General features: G+C 46.6%; 1 protein-coding gene across 3 annotated transcripts in view; it reads right to left on the bottom strand.

Moving 5' to 3' along the window:
* Window positions 1–355: 355 nt before the first annotated feature.
* gjc1 (gap junction protein gamma 1) overlaps window positions 356–17,436 on the bottom strand; it is a 32,704-nt gene continuing 15,623 nt past the window's right edge. The window contains exons 1-2 of one of the 3 annotated variants that reach the window (XM_086176176.1): window positions 7,542–7,881; window positions 356–2,037 (exon numbers count right to left, since the gene is read on the bottom strand). In XM_086176176.1, coding sequence (XP_086032302.1) covers window positions 511–1,983 — 1,473 coding nt within the window. In that variant the 5' untranslated portion in view covers window positions 1,984–2,037; window positions 7,542–7,881 and the 3' untranslated portion in view covers window positions 356–510. Of the gene's footprint in view, window positions 2,038–6,968; window positions 7,176–7,541; window positions 7,882–17,436 lie in introns of those variants that run through there. The other 2 variants (XM_086176175.1, XM_086176174.1) reach the window with 2 other exon arrangements.

Genomic DNA, 17,436 nt, shown 5'->3' with positions numbered 1-17,436 from the left:
CTCTCAATTCAATATGATCGTTGGCACGATTAGGTTGTTTAAGATTAACGAATCGATCGTGACACTCTCACGGAAAAGCAAAGTCACTGCTTTCGCTTGCCTGAGGCTTTTCTGGTAATACGGCATCCCGCGGCCTTGGACTGACAAAGATTTTGCATCGCAAAAAATACAGAGTGTTAATGCTGACGAGGAAACACCTGAAAAAGCCTAATCTGAAATTGGTCGGTTCTGCAACAAAACCTACATTTCCGAAGATGAGGACAGGAAGACGACAGAGGTCAGAAGTTTAGCTGTCCGACTTGAGCAGAACAAGACACAGAAATGTCCATCAGGGTTCATCTTGATGTGACAACGCCAACCCCCCCCCCCAAACACACACACACTCACACCTCAGCGCACAAACAAACATGCTCTCCAGCTTGCAGGATTCTATAAGGCACACCGGTGTCTAAAAATCCAAGAGAAATTGCAACGACTCAGCATTCACATTATTAGTGCCCTTTTCTGGCCTTAAATCCACACGGAGGGCTTCCCCTCCCCTGATTTGCTGCTGCTGCTGTTGCTGCTGCTGCCTCCTCCACTGCTGCCGCCTTTTCCGTGTTTGAGTCTATGCTTGCGTTCCTTCTGCGGCGGCGGCGGCTGTGGCTGGGGCTGCGGTTGAGCCTGGATGATGTTACTTTGGGGCTTGTCGTCCTGGTTGTTCCCCAGCCGCTCCTCCTCCGCCCGGTGCTGCTGGCTGTAGGCCTGGATGGCCGCCTCCAGTTGATCGTGAGCCTGCTGGATCATGTCTTTGTTCAACGCCACGCGGGCTTCTCCTCCTGTCGGAAAATTATCTTCGTTGCTCCCGAACTGCTGCTGCTCCTCCTGGGCGATGTTGGCTCGGTTCTGCTTGCACGCCATCTTGGCGTTGCTGAGGTCAGTGTAGGGCATCTGCTCTGGCTTCACCACGATGTTGTAGCCAGGAGGAGCGGACGGGGTGTTCCACGAGAAAGGGTAGCCCACGTAATCGGCGGCTCCGTCTCCGCCCACCCCTGCCTCGGAGCCGGCCTCGGGTCCCGCGACACCTACTGAACCCTCAACGCCCACATTGGTGCCGAGCAGGCCTAACTGGTATTCGTCCTCCTGAGGTGGGCAGCGGCGGCGGCGGAGGATGTCACAGATAGAACCGATCCCCAAATGGAGCATCTCCCATATGTTGAGGGTGAGGCAGAGGACGGTGACGCCGTACATGATGCGCAAGAAGATGGTCTTCTCCGTGGGCCGAGACACGAAGCAGTCCACGCTGTGGGGACAAGGTTTCCCTGAACACACAAACACGGGCGTCACGCGGAATCCGTACAGCAGATACTGGCCCGCGAGGAACCCCGCTTCCAACACGGTGCGGGTCACCAGCTGCAGGACGTAAACCCGCATCAGACCCTCGTCACGGATACGCTTGCGGCCGTCGTGGCGCACTTTGGGCCTGGGCGTGGGTTGCAGCGGGTCCCGCGGCCTTTTTGGCGGCTCGATCTCCGGCACCTCGTAGATCATAGGATCGTCCTCCTGGTCCTCCTCGGTCTCCTCGATGCCCCGGTGCTGACGCGCTCCGAAGCAGATCTTCCTGGGTTTCCTGTGCGTGTAGCCGCCGCCGCCTCCGGTTCTGACAGCAGCGGAACCGACACCGCCCTTTGCTTCGTCTAAACGCGCGATCTTGTTGACGGCGTAGCCCATGTACATGAGAGAAGGCATCGCCACCAGGATGATCTGGAAGACCCAGAACCGGACGTGAGATAGCGGGGCGAAGGCATCGTAGCAGACATTCTCGCAACCGGGCTGCCCTGAGTTACACACAAACTTGCTCTGCTCGTCGTAATAGATGGACTCTCCCCCGACTGCGGTGAGGACGATGCGGAAGACGATGAGCACGGTGAGCCACAGCTTCCCCACGAAGGTGGAGTGGTTGTGGATCTCCTCCAGCAGCCGCGTGAGGAAGCTCCAGCTCATGGTGTCGCTGGACAGTGGGGCAGACAGTGTCCCTCTCTCACCTTTTCACAGACTCTGCAGGGGGAGGAGGAAAGACACCACAGGGTGAGTGTTAATAACTGCGCTCACAAAGATTGTAAAACACTGATTAGAGAAGATGACTTTTAATTATGATTTTTTTTTTTTTTTTTTTCCTGGCAGGCTTATTTTGATCGGTTGCTTCTTACGTGCACGTTGAGATTCCGTGCACACCAAGGTTCCTGTCAAGTTTAGTCTTAGAGGGAATTAAAAGGGTGGAAAGAGGATACCGTTATTTAGAAAAAGAAATACCATCAAGCAGCACCGGGAAGGGACTGAAATAATCCAAATAGGGAATTTCTATCACCACAAACACACACACACACACACACACAAACACACACACTCACACACACACACACACACACATACACAAACACAAACAGACACACGTACACTTTCCTTTAACTGCCTCTTTTTGAAGAAATAAATCCTCTTAGTGAGCCTCCTTCTGTGTGAGGTGCAGTTTCTGGGATTGTATTAACTTAGCTGGTTCATTCTGGTTGAGAGGTATATGGCGCCGGGCTCTGCCATGGGTGTGTGTCGGTGAGCTTGTGTGTGTGTGTGTGTGTGTGCAAGCACAATTTGGGAAGAGGGACATTTTGCCTATGTAGGTTAGGTCTGGGCTCCAGGCGCTCCATCCAAACCAGCAGAATCAGCAGGTGGCCGGGCACAAACCATTGGAGCGGGACGTCAGAGAGCAGACCCACATTAGCTCAGGCAGCGAAGCTTAACCCAAACACTGCTGTCCCTCAGGGCGGCTTTGCGTGAGGATGAATGTGACACCTTCACCCCCCCACCCCCCCTTGTGAAGTTACAAATGTGCACAGCTTATTGTCATCCGGGCTGAGAGGAAAATCCCGCCATGAATACGGGTTTAGGTTTACCCGACTCCGCGGAGGAAGCCCTTACCGAGCGGGCCCACGGCTTAGATCAAGTGAGCTGGCAGGACCGGGGAAATTTGTCGGAGGAGACGAGCCGGAGCCTCCTGTTTTGTGTCACTCGCACAGGCAGAGAGGGTGAGAGCGCTTTCCAAGATCTTGCGGCGAAATGCATTGACCAAACCGACCATATAAGGACGAGGCCGGGATGCAAGAGGATGTCGGGAATCCCTCAAGTGGACATTCACAGTCTTCTTACCGAACCACACAGAGTGTGTTATGATCCCACAATTCCCTGCCAGAGTGCGCTTCGGGGGCTCCACGTGTGTGGAGGAAGCAGCAGGAACAGGCGGAAAAAGTGACAATGTCGTCCTGTGATGGATGAACTCTGGCTGAGTGTTCCTGCGCTATTGTATCATCTCTTTACATCACAGACTTTAAAATGAGCTCCCTGTAATTTTACCTTTTGTGAGTGTGTCTGTGTGTTTGTGTGTGTGTGATACCTCAGGGTAAAACAGAGAAATTTACCAAATTCCATTAGTTCTTAATGTAAGCGCACAGTAACGTAGCATGTGAGAAATCAGTGTATAATCTGAAATATCTTGAAATGTAAGTTATTCAAAATGTGTAATGACATTTGGTTTGTTAGGTTATTAGCAAAAGTGTAGTTTTTAATTCTTCTTTTTGCAATGTAACGCATTGTTTTGGTACTTGATTTAATATTGCGGCAAAAATTTGCCTCTCATAGACTCGAAAAGCGACGAGACAAAAAAAAAACTTCAAGGAACTGCTTTAGTAGTTTGTTTTCTCTCCCCCACTAAAAGACACTTCTAAAGCTATAATGTGATAAGTGAAAGCAAAATACATTTCCAGTGCTTTTCTTTCATCATAGACTCAGGGAAGAGTTTACTCTCCACTCTGCTGCTGCAGAATTAAGAAAGTGCTTTCCAGGCCCGGATTCTAACCTCACCCAATGTGACCGTCCCATATCTATCACTTCAGATTGCGCATAGATCTTGCCCGACATGTGGATCCCCGTTGGCATGAGTGATACTGAGTATGTGTGGTGCAGGTCTGGCGCGTGGATGAGCCAGATCCTCTATCCCAACCACTACAGAGACTCTGGCCGCGGCTCACGGCCGACCGGTCATTGCTCCGCCACAACCTCAACCACACACAACCTGGCATTTTGCTTTCTCATCCGGTTTATTTCTGCAGGAGCCGGCGGGGCAGTTGAGGGTAAGGAGCTGACTCCGTGCATCAGGTTGGCAGGGGTGAGTCAGCCTCTCGGGACGGCGGGGGGGGGGGTTCTGTCTGTTACCCTGATGTAAACATTGAGCAGCAAATGGGCTGAAATGCGGATGTCACATGTGAAAATTGTCATGAAATTTCCGGACCTTTGGTTTGGCTGTGATGGGGTTCCTGCTTAAAACCCTCTGAAACAGTGATCGCATTCAAGATTGATGTCCATGTGACCATGATAAGGTCACGACTGCATAAATGTGCGTCTCTTTGACACGTCTCGGCCTATGACGTGGCTCCTTGGCTTGACGGCACCATGCAAGAGGTCAGAGGTCAAACAGCTCATTGCGGGAACTGACGGAAAAACACATGATTCATGAAAATCAATGTCATTAATATTTTTCACAAGTGTATATCTAGACAATCACATACTCTTCAATGAAGCGCTCATTAAATGCAGTCAGCAAATGCAATGATACTTGGAATGACAGCAGAGTTGGGAATTTTTCTAAGGAATATGATAAATATACGAATTACAAATATTTAAACGGATTGCTCCCCTGCAACGATTGTATAAAACCCCAGATCGACGCGCGAGTAGGGAATGAAAAATCTAGTGCAGGACAATTTTCGAGCCAAGGTCACAGAGGACGCACAGGTCAAAGGTCACCATCCAGACACAGAGAGGATGGAAAGCTTTTAAGTGAAATGAATGATACATGAACTGGTAGACATAATATAAAATTAAGCAAACACACACTCATACACACAAATTAAGAGATGAGTTAATGACAGGTGTTGTTTAAAATATCAGTTCGTGCATGGGTTCAATGTCACTGGCAGGCTTTGACGCCCCGTGCACACGTTACACTGCTCTCAGAGGACACACGCCAAGGGCGGCTCGGATAAGGAACCCGCAGTCAACGTCAGGAAGAGCTCTAATGAGTGGATGTCAGGATAATGGCTTTATCAGCCCCTGATTGAACTTATGTAAAGCGTAATGACGGGTACATTTATAGACGAACGGCGAGACACAAATCGGCTGCTGTCCAAAACCGAGGCGTCTTCATCTCCAGATTTATTGCGTTAATGGATTTTTCACACAGCAAAGACAGGTGTTGATTTCTAGATCAATTTTTTTTTCGTTCTTGCTTTATGATCGCTGGTATTTTGTTGTCGGGGGGGGGGGTTGACGGCAGAGACGCTCTGCGCTCAAAGGCGGAGGGAGGGGTGAATATCTCCGGAGTCCGATACATCCTGATGATCAATTACACCTGTTCTAGCGGTTAAAGTGATTGTCGGGATCCCGCGGAAGATCCAATAAGCGAACCCATCAGCGTTCGCTGTGGCTCAGATAAAGCGGGGTCGTAATCTGCTGATGTGCCGCTGGACCTTCTCCCGCTGCACGACCACCAAGCTCCCCTTTATACTTGATTATGATGGCTCTCTAGGGTTTGTCTCAACTGCGGGATTGTCAGTTATCATAACGGCACTCATTATGCGGTCAGACAATTACAACTTTCCAAAGTACATAAATCAATTTATTAAAAAAGAAATTATAATCAGGAAAAACTGATGGATTTTATTCAATTCTCTAAATGTCTAATTTTAGAATCCATAAAATAAAATTAAAATAAATCTTATTTAAGTCAAGTGAATTTAATTAAACAAAGATTACCATTTAAGAATGTAATCTGTAGTGGAAACAATTTCAGTCCAGCATGTTTGCATCCCATGATAAAAAGGGATATTCAACGGACCCGACAAAAGCTGGGAAGGTTCTTGGACAAAGCTGGAAGACCAGAAAAAAAGAGACAATCATTCAGAGAAAGTCCGCAGTTTTTAAATATTTTCTTTTTCCTTCAAAAGCTGACAGTGAGTCAAAGCCAAGCCAGGAGAGGAGGTGCTTGGGGACGGCAGGGGGGAAGCAAGGCTAATTAGGCATCTTACTTCAGGAAGATGTTATTAGTGTGTGTGAGTAAGACATTTCCGGCTTTATATGAGCAGAAATACAAAAAAAAACACGTGCAGAGCAGAGCAGAGCTCATTGCCATGGCAGGACGTGTCTTCGAGGATAACCACCGTTTAGAGTGTGGGTTTTTATCAACACTGGCACATTGAAGGAAAATGAAAGTACATTTGTTGCTAATGACCTTCTTTGAATAACATGAGCGCTATAAAAAATTTAAATATATCATTCATTTAGTCGGACATCTAAGAGCTCAGAATTTCTTCTCCTGAGTTTGTCCTTGAGGGGTCACTGCCCTCTCCTCTGCCGGCGGCGGCCCAGGATGACACCCGTGCCCCTCAGAGACCCCGCCAACTCCGCTCCGAGGCTCGGCTGCCAGCCGCAAATCTATCCACGATTAACCCCGACACGCTGCCTCCCGTTGGATGAACGGTTCATCGGGGACAAGGCGCCCCCGCGGGGAAATCAGAATACGGGTGAGATGAAGGTTTCACTCGAACGCTCAGGTTGAAACCCACCGAGTTATCGTGTTTTGTCTCTCTAGGATGACCACGACAGGGCGCTGTGTCTGGTGAATTCACCAGAAAGTAACTCAATACAACTTTAGATTAAAAAAAAAAAAATTTAACTGTTCTAGTTTTTAGAAGCCGCAACTCAAAACTCGCAGAATGTGATTAACGGCGTGCACGCCAAGTTTGACTCGCCCACAGGAGGTTATCAGAGCTGCTCATCACATACATTTTGGAGAAATCCTTTACACTGCATGCCGTGTGTATTTAACAGAGTCGCATATAATTAGAGAAAGAGACAGGAAGAGAGAGAGACAGAAAACTTACTTGGAGAGTGATCAATGCACGTGGCCATGAAACACAAACAAGGCATGACAGCTATGCGGCCAGGCCTCTCGAAAAATGCGCGGGGAAATAGATCAGAAAAAGTAAGTGGGAGATAAAAATAGAAAGTCGGGTGTGCTGTCTCATGTGGACACAGCCCGTGAGAGAATCTCGAGGTGAGGAGGTCCCGTTCTTCCTTCTGCTGCAGGACTAAGGGGAAAGTTTATCTCCCATCTGAATTCGTGAGAAACTGAAAATTGCCTCATTAGGAGCGTCCAAAGGGAAAAACGTGACGGAAAGCCGGTTCCATATGTTACAGGAAGAGCCTCCGAGGCGGCGGCGGCGGCGGCGGTGGCGCCTAAACGCGCATCTGTGCCTTCTTTTCAGCTTCATCCGGAGAGAAATCACGTCTAATTTCAAGGATCACAAGTTCTCGTGGAGAACAGGAGCGAGCGAATGGGAGGGGAGGGGGGGGAGACGGCGTCCGGATCGGATATGAACCAGGTGCGGAGACCTGGCGGACCCTCAGGATGGAAACACACAAGAAAACACAAAGTGATGAAGCAGCATACTCACTCTACTCCTTCTCCCTCAGATGCCAGGTAGCGTGTCCTTTGTCTCTCAACCTGAGGCCCCTCATCTCTGTCATCCCCCCACCTCCTCCTCGTCCTCCTCCGCCGCCTCTCCCGTCTCACTCAGCCTCCTTTACATACCCTTTAACCTCGGCTGACATCAAACAGCCCTGACCTAAAATCAACAGTGTCCCGACAACAGCCGAGAGAAAAAAAGGAAAAAAGAAAAACTCAAAACAAAAACACACATCTATCCCCTGCCGCTCCGTGATGAAGAGCTTCAGTGTGTGTGCTTAACCAAGTGTGAGCGCCTCCTGAAAGGGAAAGGAACGGGGGGAGCAGAGCATCTTTCCTCCCTCACTGTGGTACTTACAATGCTCCTCACTTACCCCCTCATCCCTTCCAAACTGGGTCATTGGGATGGGTGGGTTGGGTGTCTTGGTTTTATATGTAGTAGTGGTGGGGATGGGAGGCGGGGGGGGGTTAATACCCCCTCGGAGGGTCAACGGGAGGGGACGTCTGCATCTGGCAGACGCTGACACAAAATGCAGGAGGTTCGGCCGAATGGCGAGCAGCGTCCACAACTTTCATCTATACTTCAATGGTTTGACTTGTACACATTTTCTACTTCCAACATTTTTACCTTTACGCATGCCTAAAAGATGCCGAGCTAATGTCTGGTTACCCTGACAATATCGCGACAGGACACCTTTGCTGTTGCCATGGAGACCAGGTATCACACCGTGCCTTAACATGGAAAACATGGTGGCCAGGTGCCACCGCAGGACATCAACAAGTGTCATCAGGTCAGCTGTTGGGTGTTAGTGTGTGTGTGTATGTGTGTGTGTGTGTGTGTGTGTGTGTGTGTGTGTGTGTGTGTGTGTGTAACAATGCCGTCACTTGAGATATTCTTCACACATGTTTACCAGGTACATCAGTTATTGTGGCGCCACTAGCAAGACCCACTGAACATGAACATGCACAATTTTAAATCTGGATTAAAATAATTGACTTAGGCACGATTTTTTTTTTTTTGTTTGTTTGTTTTGTTTTTGCATGACCTATCATTTCTTCTGTGTTGCTACTTCGAAGAAAAATGGCAGCGTAAGTCTTTTACTGTTACTTAACATTAATGTGAGCGGATTTCAGCCATCGGAGAGAAGCTGCAACTTCAAGGGGGTGGAGGGGGGCAACTTCTGACAGCAGATATGAATAAATTAATAGAAAGTGATGAAAGGACATTATGCGGCAAATAACCAGTAGACTCTGGACACTGTTGAGTTAAATACTTAATGTCAGCCGTGCATTCTGTACGTCCTGCTTGGAGAAATATACGAGCGTGGCCCATAATCCTCCCCCGCACACGCCCGTGCCGCCGTCAATTCCACCAATACCGTCCTCCCCCCTGCATGACCCCCCTCTTCATAAACTCCTAATCACGCCATGTCGCCAACAATAAAAGATGTTCGTTTGATATTGTCCAAATCCAGCCGCGAGTGACGGCCGTTCAAATTAGGAACGCGCGCTATCTCGGCCTCTCTTCTTATCTCGCACTTCCGAGTGGACCCGGGCTGCCGCCGCCGCGCATTTCACAGATCATGTGCTGCGAAATCAGAGGGTGTAAATCCGCTTTTATGTTCATCTCACGTCGTTCAAAGTCCGTGTGTCTGCCTGGAATCAACAGCTATCGCACTTTTGGGATTTCTCCTCATAAGGATGATGGGACTTTCGTTTTCCTGTTTCTTTTTCCTTTTTTTTTTTTTTTTTGATGCGTCGTCTGATAAAAGCCCTGACATGATGTGACGTCCTGTTTGATGGGATCATTTTCATGGAGCTCAATCATCAGTCACACTGATTTTTTTGAACCGGACTAATGGTGACGATAATGAAGATGATGATCTAACGTATAAGAGAGGATGAAATTAGTTTTTTTCCTTTCATCTGAGTGATAGGGATCCACTGAAGAGGGGAAATTATGTTTTTTCATATAGCTGTATGGATGTTCCACCAAAGCAGGAAGATAAGTCCAAAGTAAAGGTCATGAAAATATGTATAAATCATCCATCATTTTCCCTCCTTCATTTAGGGGAGCCGGGGGGGGCGACTTCCCGTACCCAGTGACCCCCTCCAGCTCCACCCAATGGGATTCCAAGGCTGTCACAAGTCAAATTAGAAAGATCACACCATCAGCGGGTTCCGGGACGACGTCAGGTCCTCTCAAAACACTCAAACACACAAACTGGAAGGCATCGATTATCAGACTCTAGAACCAGTCTAGCTGGCACCTCGCGACATGAGTGAACCAGCAGCTCCGCTGTGCGATGTCTGAACCCCTCAGACCCCCTCAACCCCCCCCGTCTCTAGTCAACTGTATCTCCATGCTCTAAGAATATGTATAATATTATGTGTAATAATAATAAGAGAATCTTTCACGCAATAATCAAACACCATACACTTCTTCTGGAGCAGTGGTTTCTCTCTATGCTTTCCTACCTGTGTTCTCTCCTGGTTCTCCACCTTCTTCCCACTATGCAAAAACAGCCAGTGTGTCTCACTGAAGACCGTAGGTGTGAGTGAGAGAGTGAAAGGTTGGATGTCTCTCTACGTGGCCCTGTGACTTACAGGTGACCAACTAAACCCTTCGCCTCTGGCACCATAGTTGGCTGGGATTCGTTTCAGCCTAAAAGATAACTAATTAAAAAATTATCAAATTAATCTCCTTCTTTCTAGAATGTGATCATAAATGTATTTTTCTGAGAAAATTACACAAAACATAAATAGTGATGACGTGCAAGTCGAAACCTTTGGGACAGGGTTGTGTTACGTTTCGAATAAACCCCAGCATCTTTTTCCCCGGGGCCTGAGATTATAATTTCAATCCTCTGCATCAAAAAGCTGAGTTTTGCAAATCGCCAGTACAATTGGACAACTCATAATTCTGTAGACAGATGATCAGCTATTAAGCATAAGACTGTCTGTCTTTATATCTTAATATATACAGTAAATGCATATACAAAGAGATTGAAGAGATTGTGGATTCATAATTCCTCTAATCCTTTGGCTAATTTGGATCATTTGCCAGCGTATCCATGTAAACGTTGGATGGGGGTTTCGGGTGGAGGCTTCAGAGACAGTCAGTCTATTTCGGTTTGACTGACAGGCCTCTATTAACATGCATCAGGATTTCAGACGGCAGCGCCATCATGAAGTGAGGCGCTCGCAGAAAAGATCTGATTGTAACTGAAATATAGTGTTGAGGAGTTCACAAGTTTCCATTTTTTTGCTGCCAGAACATAGTATTTGAAAGGCAGCTTCCTGATACTGAACACCGACTCGACTCATATTGCAATAAAACTCTGGGAATTTTCCAGCTCATCCTCCCCGGTGATCACTCAGCACCGCATTTTGTCACAGGCAAATATCCTGCTGCAAAAGCAAACAGATTTTTGTCATTTCTGTCCCGGGCCTATGCTGCGAGTAAGTTCCCACATCGGCTCTTTTTCACCGCGGTACCCGAACCCTTCGACCTTGCCCGCATGTTTTACCTTCGCCGTCACGTGGCCCGGAGCGGATTGCTATTTCTGTAAACTGTGTAAACGCTGAAAAACAAACAGCGGCGTTGCGTGGACATCGACTGCGGCGGAGCCTCATAGCCGCTATGTGATACTCTGAAGGAGTGACGGTGAGGAGGCCCAGGGGAGTCGCTGTGATTCCCCCTTAGCTTGCAGCGAATGTGCGCAGCCAGTGGCGTCCATCACTTCTCATTAGATGCACTAGTCACTGAACATCACTTCAGATGCAACTTCCAAGGATGTGATACCAGAGAAGGACATGTCGATTCATTTACTCTCGACATCAAACCGAGCCGTTCCGCCACAGAAGCCGATGCTGTGGAATAAAAATCTATGGCTCAGATCTCACACATGTAAATACCCTCTTATCTCTGTGGTCTCACGTTGCAAATACTCCTAGACCAACATAGAAATGTAGGACATTTGACGGCAGGATGCATATCCCAAATCCCAAATAAGCCAAAATAATACAATCATGTGAATGAGTGCACTATTTGAACTTCCTTCATCTGAGAATGCTGTACATATTTAGTGGAAAAATACAAAGTCAATCCGATAATTTGAAGTACTTATAACCATTTATAACCGCAGGAGAAAAAAAAAAAGCAAATTAACACAAAATTAAAACAAAAATCACCTTCTCCGTCTTCTGCAGGACGAAAAAACAGGCTCCTTCAACGCAATAAACTGTTAATGTTATTATTGTTATTGTTTATGACCCGGAGGCTTTGGTCTTCCAGATCATATTTACATTGGGTTACATTGATCACACCCATCCCCAACTCCACTTTAGACTCAGATAAAAAAAAAAAAAATCTTCACTGCTCATCTCAATGGTTAGATTGTAAACATTCAAGGATCTGTGGAGCCACTGATTACTGCTTAGGCCACAGGAGGGGGTCAGGAAGCGGGTAGCGTGGGGACGGGGGGGAGTTATTGGAGTAACTGCAGTGTGACTGTGCTGGAACAGATCTCTGTGGACTCTCAGGACTTGTTAGAACACTGTTTGACACAAATGGCTGTAGCTAATATGCAGCGCTGTCTGTTTCATGCCAGAGGTTTTTTTTAAATCTTAGCGTTGGAACTCGCATTCCTGTGAGTTTTATTGCAGTCGGAAAAGACAAAAAAAAAAAAAAAGAAAGAAAGGGGGAGTCGTTTCTTCCGACCAAATGCTTGGATTCAGAGGGTTTCTTTGATTTGTTTCCCCTGTATATGACAATAATAACATGAATGCTTGCATTTAATCACACTATATAGATACTTTGCCTTAACCCGCTGTGTGTTTGGAATATTAATCCTTTTACATTTTTACCGATGCCCTTTTTCTTATAATGCTAAAAAAAAGAATTAATTCATTGACTACAGCGCTTACAAGGTCACTGGAGGGCCAGAGCCAATGTCAGCTGATCTTCAGCAGGAGGCAGGGTTTAAGGTGGATGGGTCACCTGTCAATCACAGAGCCGCACGCAGAGACATCCAACCATTCACTCTCATAAAAATCTTCAATGAGCCTGCTGAATGATTCTGGGACTTTTGGAGGAAGACGGGGAACATGATGATAACATCATCATCATCAGCAGTCAGGGTTGCAGTGCTGCTCAACTGTCATTGGGCAAGAAGCTGGGTTCCCCCTCAACTTGTCGTCAGTCAAACACAGGGCCACATACAGAGTCACGCGACCGTTCACAATCTTATTCACATGTGTGGGTAGTTTAGGGCTTCCAGTTAACCTACTGCATGTTTTTTGAGTGAGGGAGGAAAACACATACAGACAAGGAGAGAACACGGAGAGTCCACACAGAAAGACTGCTGTTTGAATCGAACCAGAAACCCTCTTGCTGTAAAGTGGAAGAGCTAAACACTGCGCCGCTGTACTGTCTATTACCATCATCATCCATCAATCCATCGTCTGTGCCTTATTTCTATTATTATTATCATTAGTAGTAGTAGTAATAGTAGTAGTAGCAGTATTATAGTTGCATGTTGGTTAAAAATCTGCAACCCGCTGCTAAATATAGATAGTCTTAATTTCATCAAATAGAATTTTTTTGACAATGTGCAGCCAATTAATGAGACCCTGTGACTTTTGAATTATGTACTATCTATTATGTAAGTGTTTACACTTTACCTATCTTAAAATGAATGGGTGTGAAGCACCCCTGTGGATATTAGCCTGCAGGGAGAATACAGTTTCCAGAGGCCTGCGGGTGAATGTGTACATTAAATTTCTGTATATATGGCTTCAATAAACAGTGTTCCTGGCTGGCCAAGCATCGACAGAGGGATCAACGTGCACGCTGGAGACCTCCCGCGCAATAATACCCAGGCTATTTCCCGAAATCCCACTTCTTGCTTTTGCACTTTGCATCTAAGCTGTGAAACATTTTGATCGTATAAGTCCCCCGTTAAGCAGAATTCTGTTCACGTGACATAAAGCGTAATTCCCCTCCGAGGTGTGATTTCATTCCCTCGCCAGGCGCTGCACGCGTTATAACCATGGGCGAGATAAAGGAATCCATTTTTTAAAACCCACTGATATCCACATCGTACATAAAATATTTCATTATATAGAGCTGTGACCTCGCATATACATTGATCCTCTCTGGAGCAGTCTAACATTTTACTATTTAAATGATAATGCTCATTAAATCTGCACGTGGCCATTAATAGCAGAGATATTTAACAATTAAGTGACCGGAAATTTTAATAGGCATCCACTGTTACTGGATTACACGTCCCTCAGAAAGTTTTTATATGATGCTATTTTTACTTCACCAATCAAGAAGCTATTATTCTTTACATATTAATATACAGGAAAAAACGAGCCATTTACTGTTGTATTATTCTTTTGATGAGGGGGGTGACCTGCAATCAAACCTCATACAATTTTATTTTGCCTGATCTTGAAATTATCTTTGCATTCGAAGGCCGTTTCTACCGAACCGAAGCCAAATTTGTGTTTCTATAATCTTTATTGTAGAACTACACCATTAACCTTTGGGAAGTTTTGGATGGAGGACGTATTGCTTCGGGTTTTATTCCCGTTGACTCTGTGACTTCACTGCTCCTATTTTGGATGCGATCACAATTGTCTGGTTTCAAAGATGTCTGGAGCCAAAGAAGAGATGACTTATAGCGATACTGTTGAGGAGCGACTGGGTTTTATTCCCGATCGGCCACCAACACAGAGGCACCCAAGCTGCCGCTGTCAGAAAATACAGTTTTCTTTTTACTTGTATTTTCTTTATCTTACACTGACGGTCTCCTGTTGGACACCCAGCCTGACAGGCAGCGTTGGTGAGTCCCAGCCACGTGTCATTCCTTCAGCCATTAATCTTTTAAATGTTGCACGGATCCATGTATTCCAGCCTTTACTGATATTTTATTGCCATTTTTTTTACCGCTCTAAGCAAAGTTGTTATCTCTACCAGCTATTACGGTTTATTTCCCATTTAGATCATTTGTATCTTTCCATAATTTGTGCCCGAAATTGGAAAAGGCCACGGCGGTATTAACAAAACCGCTTGTGCCGAATCATGTTAATCACCTAAGCGTTCTCTCCGTAGGACATCTGCAGAACCATTCTTTCATCTCCAGCACGTGCGCAGCAGCAGGGCCGTGCACACTTGACTTCATGCTTCGCCACGTAAACTCCTTAACTCATCGGCCTCCAGATTCGCATCTTTAATTAGCACGAGACGACGGGTTAACCTGAGGTGAGCGTGCCTGTGTTATCATACATGAAGATGCCGCCACGGCCTCTCTAGTTCACACGCGAACCAACAGACTACTGAAATGGGAAGCAGTTGTGTTTCAATATAAGAACTGTGTGCGCGTGTGTGCATGTGACGCTCGGGTAGAAGGAATATGTGATGAATGAGAAATCAAACACTCTCTGTCCCAGTAACCAACAGAATAGGGAAATCAAGTTGTTGCAGGAGGGAGGCTACTCAGGGGTCATGTGTATTTTTATTGTGTGTGTATGTGCAGGCGTGCATGTGTGTGTGTATGTTTTAAGCCAAGAGTGACTAAGACTTGGCTGTTTCTTGCTGTGTCTTCAGGCATGGAAGGAGCGCATTCGACGTGTGGATGCGATTTTGGTCGTGCGTGTCCACGCGTGCACAGCACCTCTTGCCTTTGGTGACAAGCTTGGAGGGTGGAGAAAGTGCATGCATGTATGTGTATGAGTGTGTGTGTTTGTGTGCTTGTTTAGATTTGTTTATACCTCTGAATGTGTGCGCGCGCTCACATACTACTGTATATCCGTGTTATTCTTATTCACATTATTCTGGTTCTCCCGGGGAAGTACCCGGTCTTTCATTACAGTTTGTTCCCTTGTCTGACAAATCTGTTCCTGAGGCGCCTGTTCCTGCTAAATATCACACACCTGGATGCACAGCCAGTGCTGCTCCCTCTGCTTGTGCGTCTTCTAGGACCCAATTACCATGCTAATAATATCTAACAAAACACAGAGCAGTTTCCCCTCGGTAAGACTCCATCCGAGGGGCTCGCGTGGCGCATCAGATTAGCGGCGGCTTCATTCAGAATTCTTTATTTTATTTATTTATTTTATTCTCCAGGAGCTGACGAGCTTGGCAGGGACCGGATGGAGGAGGGAGCTTCTCTTTTGAAACAGAATTCGTAAAAGAAAAAAAAAAGGAAAGAAAAACACCAGTTGCCAAATTGTCTCCTGTCGGATGATTGTCAATTTTTAATGATTTTGCTTTCATACATGTTAAATGTCACAGCAGACTGGCATTAGGCAGGTTATTACACTGTATTTTTTTTCCATCTACGTAATGTTATTTCTTAGAAATCAGTTAAACTGCCTGATGCTTCAGGACACTGAAAATGTGTCACAAAGAAAAACAACTATCATCACTCTCCTTGCTGACAGACTGAGGTTGGTTAATCAATCAAAATAACTCTAATCAAATAAATTAAATTAAAACTCTCTTAGATAACAGATTTCACTGCGGCTAAGCTTAGGAGTTGCACACACACAATAATGGCGCACAATAGTTCATATTGCGCAAGTGACTGTGGCTGACGTCACTGACCCACTGCCCGTGGGTGGTGGGGTTTATGGTGTGCTGCCAGGCAGTGAACTGCTGGTATGCAAACAAACAACCAAAAAAAAGAAAAAGAAGTAAAAGAAACAAAAGGCTACCACGGGTGACGTACGTCGGGTTTGACCTGGTATGTTAATTCACCTCTTGGCCCTCAGCGAGAATTTCAAGTTGGAGATGATACAGAACCTTCTTTTCTCCCGAATTAATGATCGGACTATGTTGCGCACATTTTCATTTCCTCGACGGTTTTATCCAATTCCAGAACTTCTAGCCGAGTCCGTGAACGTGCAGCAGATTCCGGATACATCCCCACACATCCGCGTGGACGCCGAACTCCAGCCTCATAAGAACATATTGGTTTGTAAAAATGGCATGGGGGAATTTGAGGGCGAGGCGGCTGTTTAGGCCCCGCTGCCTTCGCTGTCCTCGCCTCTGCATCGGGGAAAGACTTTGCTAACCCATTTATGCAGCTGGATTTGCATTGAGTGAATTGAAGCGAAAGATTTAAATGGCATCAGTCTTGCTATTAAAGCAAAGCAAAACATCAGACAAACAGGGAGGAGCGGCTCTCCCTCTCTCTTGCTCACTCCCCCTTCCCGTCGCCGTGCTTGTGTGCGTGAGCGCGCGCACGTGCGTGGGAGCAGTGGGAGTGCTGTCCCTCGCCTCGGCTCAGCGTGTGCAGCAGCTGCAGCTTTCAGCCCGGGTCCACACTGTAGGGGCCATTCTGCTGTCTGAAAGCCTCATAGATCCACACAGCAGAGTGGAGACGGGAGATGACTTGGAGGGGCGGGCTGACGGCGCCATTCAAAACACACTAATTCTGCCACCCCGGCCCACCTCGCTCGACTCGACTTCATTTAGCGACTCCATCATTTGTATGAAATTGCTCTGGGATTCACACAGACAATGAGATCTGGGCCATTAGTGGCATTTTTATTTATTTATTTTATTTTGGATGAGCTGTCCACAAGCAAAGCATGAGTTGATTTCACGTCCCGCCTCGGGGGGGTGAGAGAAAATGTGAAGGGATTAATCCACACCCGTACCCCCTACACCTTCCTTTACCGTTCTCTATCCACCACACAAAACACCGGAGATGCAGATGCCTTATGGACACATATGTTAACGGAGCGCAGGTGAAACGATCGGCTCTCACACATGGAAACCCCAAAACAGGAGGGCATTAACGTAAGAGCAACACAACATGCACGGCGCCCGCGGTTTAATGAGATGGAATCGGCTAGCGCGCGTAAAT

The sequence above is a fragment of the Fistularia commersonii genome, chromosome 28 (genome assembly GCF_037954325.1).
Source record: "Fistularia commersonii isolate RoL2024-O1a breed Wild chromosome 28, RoL_Fcom_v1.0, whole genome shotgun sequence".
In the NCBI taxonomy this organism is placed as follows: domain Eukaryota; kingdom Metazoa; phylum Chordata; class Actinopteri; order Syngnathiformes; family Fistulariidae; genus Fistularia; species Fistularia commersonii.
The sequence above is the reverse complement of the archived record's forward strand: the minus strand, read 5'-3'. Positions and strand labels throughout refer to the sequence as shown.